Source organism: Condylura cristata, unplaced genomic scaffold (genome assembly GCF_000260355.1).
Source record: "Condylura cristata isolate star-nosed mole 26May11 unplaced genomic scaffold, ConCri1.0 scaffold00026, whole genome shotgun sequence".
NCBI lineage: Eukaryota > Metazoa > Chordata > Mammalia > Eulipotyphla > Talpidae > Condylura > Condylura cristata.
The window spans coordinates 6,745,236-6,754,933 of NW_004567127.1; the positions used below are offsets into that span (position 1 = coordinate 6,745,236).

Consider the following 9,698-nt stretch of genomic DNA (forward strand, 5'->3'; position numbering starts at 1 on the left):
AACATGAATAGCCACATGCAAAAATACATAAATAAAATAAGACCCAAATTTAACTCCATGCACAAAAATTAATTCAAAAGATTTGGATGTAAGAACCAAAACCATAAGGTACTGGAAAGGAAATACAGGGGACACATTACAAGTTACCACAAAGATGTACTTGGGAATATAACCCCACAGCAAGGGAAACAGAAACAAAATAAACAAGTGGGACAATATCAAACTTAGAAAGCTTTTGTATCTCAAAAGAAACCATTGCAAAAACAAATAGGCAACATATAGAATGGGAAAAATACTTGCATACTATACACTTGACAAATTAATCTCCAAAATTTACAAAGTACTTACTCAATTCCAAAACAAACAAGTGATGCAACTTAAAAATAGTCAGACACTAAATAGACAGTTCTCTAAGGAAGACATTCAGCTGGCCTACAGATACACAGAAAAATGTTCAACATCACTTTTTAGAAGAGAAATGCAACTTAAAACCAGAAGGAGAAATGGCCCATATAAAAAAGAACAGAATAAATGTGGGTGAAGTTGCAGTGAAAAGGGAACTCTCATCCACTGTTGGTGGGAATGCAAGCTGGTATAGACCTTGTGGAAAACAGTATGGCGGTGTCTCAAAAACATAAAAATGGAAATTCTGTATGACCCAGCAATACTACAAAAGGGTATAAGAGAACTTTTTGGAGTCATGAAAATGCCCTATTGTGACGGTGGCAGTAGTTATTCACTGAACTATACACTTAATATTTGGTCTGTTTTACTGTGCGTAAATGGTAAGCGATGAAGCAAATCAAAACAAAAAAATAGTTAGCCACAATAACAGGGATAAAATCTGTTCAGTGACACAGAGAGACATAGAAACAAAAGGAGATGGCAGGTAAATTTACCCTCAATCTGGATGGTAAAAAGATAAAGCTAAATCTGCCAAAAGAGAACTTTACAACACAATTTTGTGTCTCTTTCCCTCCATTTCTCTCAAACTCAGGATGCTTATTAATGTGCACTAAGTTTTAAAAGTGTTTTTATGTTATCTAGTTGTCTGCTATGTAAATGTCACATATTTGCTTTTATCATTCTGACTTTGCTATACAATTTTTTCAAAGCCCCTTTGTTCAAAATGTCCACATTCCATCTTAGCTTGTGGCTTTGTGATAACTCCGTGATGTGTACATGTCACATGTTGATTCAGTCACTTATTTCCATATCCTAATTATTGTTAACACTGCTGACATGAACATATATGAGCATGTTGGGGCTTTTGTTGATTGTTTCATTGTCTATGAATATGCCTAAAAAGGGGATTGCTGGGTTATATGGTATTCCAGTTTTAGTTTTTTTTTTTCCAGGTGAATCCAGACTGTTTTCTTTAATGTTTGCATAGTTCACATTCTCACCAACAGTACAGTTCCTTTTCCAGTACAGTTCCTTTTTCTCTTCATTCTTTCCAACACTTGTTGGCAGTCTTTTTAATATGTACTGTTCTCACAGGTGTGAGATGGATCTCTTTGTAGTTTTACTCTGCAACTCTCTTATATTAGAAGTAATGATGAACATTTTTTCATATTCTATGACCTTCTGGATAGCCTCTTTGATGAACTGTCTGTTTATATTTGTTGCCCACTTATTCACTGGATTTTCCCCCATATATCTTGAATATTAATCCCTTATCAATTATATGTTGTGTGACTATATTCTCCCATTCAATAGGGTGCCTTCTATTTTCTTTCCATCCCTTTATATCACTAAGTTCTTTAATAAATATCTTGTAGTTCTCAATAGATCTAACTTCCTTGTTTAAGTTGATTCTGAGATATTTAATTCTTTTCTGAGCAATCATAAATGGAGTTATTTTCTTAATTTCTTGCTTTTTGTTCAGTGATTCAACCCCTGTGTTCATTGTATGAATTTTTTCATGTTGATTTGTAACCTATCACTTTGTTCTATTTAGCTATTGTTTCTAATGACTTTTAGGACCATTTCTATATAATATTTTGTGTATGAATAATGATTGCTTCACTTGTTCTTTTGACTTTTTATTCTGTATTATCTGAAAACACTGGCCATAACCTCTAGTATCAAGTTGAATAGAAATGGTGACAGTACCCATCCTTATCTTATGCCAGATCTTACTGGTAAAGCATTTTTCACCCTTGAATATTGAGTGTTGGTTTATGATATCTCAACATTATTAAAGTCGGTTCCTCTTATCCCAAGATAGAGTTTACCATTTTTTATTTGAATTGCTATATCAAAAGTGGATGCTGAATCTTACCAAATGTTTTCCTGTATATATTGATATGATCATCTGATTTTCATCCTTCCTTTTATTGACATATGATGTGTTCCATTACACATTGACATGTGTTAAACAATCTTTGCATTCTGGGGATGAATGCAAAATGTGATCCTTATGGTGTACTGTTGAATTATGTTTGCTAGTATTTTGTAGAAAATGTTGGCATCATTGTTCATCAGGATATTTGTCTATAATTTTCTTGCACTGTCTTTGAAATGACTGAGTTTTAAGCATGCTTTCATGAGTTTCCCTGTCATCTCACATACCCTCTTTGGTAATATATAGTTAAGATTTTTTGCCTTAAAAAAAATGATCTATTTTTGCATGCATACAAGAGCTGGGGTACAGGCCAGAAATGTGGGGGTGTGAGGATTCACCAGAGATAGAGTGGGGAGTAGAACAGGCCGATCTACTGAAATACACTACTGAAGGGAGCAGCCGGGAGACAGGAGAGGTCTGCTGTGCTGTGGGATCCAACTTGTGCTGCAGTAGCTGTGGACAGCTTTATAGTGCTGTGCTTTAACCCCCTGCGCCACCAGGGAGGGCCTTTTTGCCTTCTTTTTAATTGAGTTGTCTTTTTGCTATTGAGTGTTTTCCTTAGCCTTGTTATATGTATTAGGCTATCCACAGATTATGTTCTCTAAATAAAGATAATTTAGTTTTTTAAGCCTTTTGCTTCCTTTTTTGCCTGTATGCTTCCTTTTTTGCCTGGTTAGAATCTCTAGTACCATGTTGACTAGAAGTGATAAAGCTTTGCTTTTAGGGAAGCTTCCCCAGGAAGTTATTTTCTCCCTAACCTTAAAATATCCATTGTCTTAAATCGTATTTGGAGTATTTAGAGGGGCTAAAAGTATTTAGGAGTTGACTACTGTATTATGAAACTAGGATTTGTATTGTAAACTAAAGAATATTGTCATCAAAAGTGAGTTTATCATTGAAGTAGGTCCTTCTATTTTGAGATAAACTGAAGATGGATATATTGATATATTGTTGTAGAATAACTTGTATTTTAGTATGGGCATTGACTTTAAATAAATTAAAGGAGACTTTCATGAGAAAATGGTAAACATACATCTGTTCCTTATTCATGTTCTAACCATTCTCCTTATTAAGTACTAGGTGGTTTTAGTAGTAGATGGTTTCAAAAAAAAAATCCTTGTTTGAAACTACTGTTTGTTCATATCATAGTTCAGTTAATTAAACTGTATTGAATGATTATTGAGAGGTTTTTCTTGTCATATAATGGAAGAAATGATACCTCGACTCATACCAAATCCCAAGAAAACTTTCTGAGATAATATTCCAGCCCATTGAATTAGATTCTTACATGTTCTGATGCTCTTCTATTTTGCAAGTTGCTACATACTAGTAAATCATACTAGTAAATCTTAAATATTTTAAGTCAAGAGATAAATAAGAGAAAGTAAAAAGCAAGTAATTAATGAAGAATATATTTTAGGAAAGGGGAAACACATATTAAAACCTGAAACTCGGAGGGTATGTTAGGTGAATTTTGCAAGCAGGTAAGTCAGACTTACTTACAGATTACTAAATAATCTATAATAATTTGAGGAATTATATAAACTGCTAAAACATGGAGCCTCATTTGAAATATAAAGGCTACATATATGGAAAAGGATTTATTTCATGTATGGCTCCTTAAATGGTGAGAGGCTGTTTGCCTTTGAGCTGCTAGAAACTATGGGCAATACCAAGATTCCCAGACTCTTTCTGATGATATCCATAGAGGATTATAGGCATCACCTTCTAAGTGTTAAGTAACCTTTAAAAAAAATATTGTTGGGCTTCTCTGGTGACCAAGGAGTTAAGTCTCGTTGCTATCACCACTGAAGCCTGAGTCTGATTCCTGGGCAGGAGCTAACCCATGCATGGCACTGCAAACCTCTCCTGTCTTGCCTTTTCTGCCCCCCACTCTGTCTCTGGTGAATCTTTTTACACCTACCCCCCCACACACACTCGGACCCTGCACCTCTGGTCTACACCCTATTTCTTCTATGCAAAAATAAATCAATAGACCTTTAGGAAAAAATACTTTTAACTTGAGAACTTGGTTTAAAGGTTGGTAATACTTTGTTGTTGGGGATAATAAGTGGGAGTGATTGTTAACCTATTTTTTAAATTTTGTGTCTTTCAGATATTTGAACTGTATTTTAGAACTCATCTACATTTAAAATGCCCCCCGCAGTTGGAGGTCCAGTTGGATACACCCCCCCAGATGGCGGCTGGGGGTGGGCCGTGCTAGTAGGAGCTTTCATTTCCATTGGCTTCTCTTATGCATTTGCCAAATCCATTACTGTGTTCTTCAAAGAAATCGAAGGTATATTCAATGCTTCAAGTAGTGAAGTGTCATGGATATCCTCCACCATGCTGGCTGTCATGTATGCTGGAGGTAAGTTCCACTAAGAGAACTTGGTCTAAAAAAAGATCTCAAATTTTAAAATTTTGTAAGAACCAGAAGCTTAGTATGAGGTCACTTTTTTTAATGTGTCATATTTAGTGAGCTGTTTCAAAAATGTTATTTCTTAAAGCTTTATATTCAGTCACATTTTTTTATTCCCTTTAACTGACCACTTTTTACTGTAGTACTATGAGACAGAATGAAAAACTGTGAACAACCTTGAGATTCACTGAGCTTTAAAAAGCTCAGAAAAATCACATGTGCACACCTGATTTTTCTTGTTGCTTTCTGCTAGACTATTCAGATATAACATTAATACAGATTTTATAAAATTAATGTTGCAACACTTAAATTAGTCAAGCCTGAATAGCAGTTTAAAGTACTAGTTTAAATTCTTTTCATGGCTTTAGAATTAAAGAACTAAATAAACTCTTCCCCTTATTCCTCATGATGTTATGAGTTCTGAAAGCATTACCTGCACTCTAACTTAAATTTATCATTTCCCCCCTTTTTTATTCTTTGACATGTGCAGGAATGTGGGATAGTAATTTACTTATTTAACATTAAAAATAAAATTTATTTCACCTTCGAAGCTCAATTCACAATTTAACACGTAAATAAGAATCTACCTTACTTATACAATTAAAATAGACACCTAAAGGACCCTCCCTGGTGGTGCAGTGGGTTAACGCACAGCACTATGAAGCTGTTGTAGCCACAGAAGCACAAGTTAGATCCCCAGCCCTGGAGATGACCCACATGGTGGGTCTCTCCTCTCCTGTCTCCTGCTCCTCCCCTCAGCAGTGTATTTTACTTCTGCTTGTTCTCCTTCCCACTCTGTCTCTGGTAAATTCTCTCATTCACCACACTTCTGGCCTGTACCCCAGTTCTTGTAGTATAAATAAATCTTTAGAAAAAATAAAATAGATACCTAAAATATATAGTTGCTTAGTTTAGCAGGAATTTTAAAAACAAGAGTTTTTATTTACTGGGATTGTCAGTGCTCTGTGTTGTTTACTTGACCACGTCTTCACTTCTGTTAATCTTGTTTTTTGTCAGTTTAGTACCTCAGATTATTTTCACATGTAGCTCTTTAATAGCCAATATTAAGTTCCTTTTCTTCATCTGTAAATACTTTAGCCCTTTCTAAACTGATAGCAGATTCAACCAGTATTTACTGGGCACATATTCTGCAACTGGGCTAGTTTTTCCAGTGAGAGATCTTGGTCCCTGCCTTTGAGAAGTTTATCATTCTGTTCGGACAATAACATAAACACATGAAAGAGGAATAAATAGTTGCAGTTATAACTTAAGTAGATAATTTCATTACACAGAAGAAACACGTGATCTTGTTGCTTTGGAGATAAACTGGGTAGTAGGGAAGAACTTTTTCTCCCACTATATATATTTCTGTGCCTTTTAACTTTTGAACATATGTCAGTTTTGTCTACTACATGCTTTTTAAAGAACGTGTTAGATTGTAGTATTTTTTAAGTTCAGGGAAATCAAAAGGGACTTTGGAGGCTTTAAATTCCATTTGCCAGAATTTCTAAACAGATTTTGACTAAGATAGCTTGAAGAAATTGGTATAATAATTATTGCTGTGTATCTTTAAGCTGACTGCAAACCAAATTATGACATGTTGCCAAAGAATCTGAGAGCCCCTTGCACTTTGCATCAAAAGTGAGTGATGTCAGTTGTACTAATTGCACATGACACTTCCCTTTGGGGACACAATTTCTTCTTTGTCCTCACCCAGAGTTAACTAGCACATTTCTCTGAATTTGTGCTATAATAGGCCTTTAATGAATTGTACTTCTCTATTTTTAAAGATAGCTAATTGGGGCCAGCCTTCCTAAAATAACTCTGAAAGACAAATTCCTATCATGAGTCTTGTAGCAGAATTTTCCCTAAATGGTTTTGATTGACATTGATGTGATTTATCCCATAAGAATTATCATCACTTTGTGTGTGAATATTAATATATTATTTACATACTAATATATTTGAGCTACGAGTGGTTTGGCTTTGTTTTGCTTTGGTAAAGATAATACAACCTGATGATTGTTTTAGTTAAGTATAATTTTTTATCAGATCTTAGTTGCCTACTCCTGGTTTGTTATAAGTTTTTCCTTTTTTTAAACCTGAAAGTGTAAATTTATGTATTTCACTTCTACAGAATGTCATTTAACACTACAAGTCTAGAATTTAAAATACTGCAAACTTCCACTTCACAGGATAAAACACTGACTTTATTTTCATCCCTGTGATTCTAACTACAGAAAATGTTCTGTTATTAAATGGAAATGTTTAATGAATTTTCAATTTTTAATTTTTTTTCATTTATATAAGCTCTCAATTCCAATTATTTCCAAATACTCTGTGGCTTAATGTTTTTAAGAAATAACTCAGAAGGCCAATGAAAACTTTTTACTCATATCCCTGATTGAGCCTGAAGTCTCTCCTGGCAGCCACTTCTTAACCGAATCTGCTAGGCAGACTTGGTCCTCCGAATATCCAAAGCTTTTATGCCGTCTTGCATACACACATACATATATATTCATTACATAATCTGAATTTGGATTCCTTATTGTCCCCAGCCTATCTTTGTAACCACAGTACCCTATACTACAACTCAGAATAGCATTTTCTGTAGTGTTTATGGAAATAGAATGTGATCAAAAGTATGGTCTGAATATAAACATTGTGTTTTTAAAGTAGACTTACTAAATAAGGCAGGGAACTGTAAATACAGCATGTTACTTGTAGTTAGTAGTACAGTATGGCATACTTGAAAGTTGCACAGAGATTATATCTTAAGTCACCACAAGAAAAAAAAATAAGACTATGTATAGTGATGGATGTTACTAGACTTACTGTGGGGATATGCATGAGACCAGTGCGGCACTCCCCCCACCCCTCTGATCTCTCTCTGTTCTCCATAACTTAGCTCCTGGTTCCTCTTCCTGTCTGCACACTGCCCACTATCTAGGACCAGGCCACCACCTTTGCTGGGAGTAGATTGCGTCCTATGTCCCTCTCCACACAGGCCAGGATACCTCCCCTCCTTTTGCACCTTCCAGGAAAAGTCAGTTTGAAGAGGGGGAAGAAGACCCATATTCATGAAGCAGAGGATCCTGGAGCTGAGATAGCAGACCTCAGCACCGGTTCAGGTCTGGGCCTAGGGAACTGCAAATCAAGTCATGGGAAAACTGAGGATTTACAACTGAATTTGTGGATTTAGAGTATTTCAGTTTAATAGATGTTTGAAATTTCCCCAAATTACTTAAATGAGCTCAGTGACAATAGACTCTTTGGAGGACTGCTCATGGTTATATCTGAAAAGCCTGTTTAGCTGCAAAGTTATTAATCTGAAGTACTACTGAGCCAGCATCTTTCACTTCTGCCCCAGCTGATTTGGCTCTATGACTCCAGCAGCAGACGGAGCAGGCCCTGACTCCAATGCCAGGTGGATGGAGTAGATCAAGAGAAAAATGATGATGAAAGAGGAGAGAAGGAGATGAAGAGGAAGAATGTGATGAAGATGAAGATAAAAACTAAGATGTAGTACAGGCAGAGGACAAGTCAGTAAAGAAGATGAACTTGGAATGAGAGGTTGATGAAAATATTATTATAAGCAGGAAGAAAGTAGGAATTGCGTAAAGTGGGGGAGAGAAACAGATGATGAAGGATAACATGACTAAGACCCCAAATCAAGTGCAAAGAATGCTGTTCAGTATTGGCGAGAGTGCTCACATGGCTTTTAGTCGTTTAAAAGCAAAAAACAGTCGTTGTGATATAAAACCCAAGATACTCACTCAACCAAAGAAAGCCAGACAATTCCTATGAGTCTGTCTTCCTCCATTCAGACCCTCTTGGAAATCCATGACCATGCTTGGGAACTTCACCTCAACAAAATTTGAAGATTTGTTAACTTTTTGTGTAAGAACTTGCTGTAGGGCAAATAGTTGTGATTAGTGAGTCGACCGTATGTGACTACCAGGTACACCAAGATTATAACAGTGTTTTGTACTTTCTGTACAATGGAGAAGCTTAAATAAATTTTTAACATTTAGGGTGGGAAGAGGAGATACACAATAATATTTTGTAGATCTTTTCCCCCAGTGCTCATGTCTATGACTATGAAATAATTATCGAAAGCAATCCTCCTCCTGTTGCCTTTTGTTGTGTTTATTTTAAAGGACTTTTCGCTCCCTGTTTAGCCCCTTTGGTGGATGTGAGGGAATGGGCACCTCTCCTCTATACTAAGGGGTGGCTTTTCTCCTAGGTCCCATCAGCAGCGTCCTGGTGAACAAATACGGCAGTCGCCCGATCATGATGGCTGGCGGCTGCTTGTCAGGCCTTGGCTTGGTTGCAGCGTCTTTCTGTAACACCGTGCAGGGACTTTACGTGTGCATTGGAGTCATTGGAGGTGAGTTGCTATTGTTCCTTTGCAAGCACTAATTTATTGCTGGCTATTTGATATTTACCCATATTCATCTTTCAGATTGCGAGTGAAAATCCTTATAGAAATTGTTTAAGTATTACAAAAGCAAACCTTTAAAGAAATTGCTTTCATACAGTAAGTGTTCATTGTTGAATGAATGATTAGTTGACCCTTTGTCCCAAGAATAGTCAGTGTCGGTGAATAAAAGGTGTCCCGTAGTTTGTTGCAAGGGTCGTCCTTGGTTATTACTCTCTTTTCTTCTTCCTGTGAGGAAAAGGCTTCTATTGGAGCAGAGCGCATGTTCGCCATAAGGCAGAAGTTGTCTGGTAGAGTATTGTGATACATTGCTGAGACAGAGGATCCACTTGATAATCCCTTCCTTGCTTTTTTTTTTTTTTTAAAGATTTATTTATTTATTCGTACAGAACTGGGGTATAGGCCAGAGATGCGGAGGGTGAGAGGATTCACCAGGGACAGAGTGGGGAGCAGAACAGGCAGATCGATGAAGTACACTGCTGAGGGGA

General features: G+C 36.3%; 1 protein-coding gene across 1 annotated transcript in view; it reads left to right on the top strand.

Moving 5' to 3' along the window:
* The first annotated feature begins 4,468 nt into the window (after positions 1-4,468).
* Positions 4,469-9,698, top strand: part of SLC16A1 (solute carrier family 16 (monocarboxylate transporter), member 1) — a 14,775-nt gene continuing 9,545 nt past the window's right edge. Inside the window, exons 1-2 of the mRNA XM_004689493.2 lie at positions 4,469-4,718; positions 9,016-9,159. Coding sequence (XP_004689550.1) covers positions 4,502-4,718; positions 9,016-9,159 — 361 coding nt within the window. The 5' untranslated portion in view covers positions 4,469-4,501. The remainder of the gene's footprint in view (positions 4,719-9,015; positions 9,160-9,698) is intronic.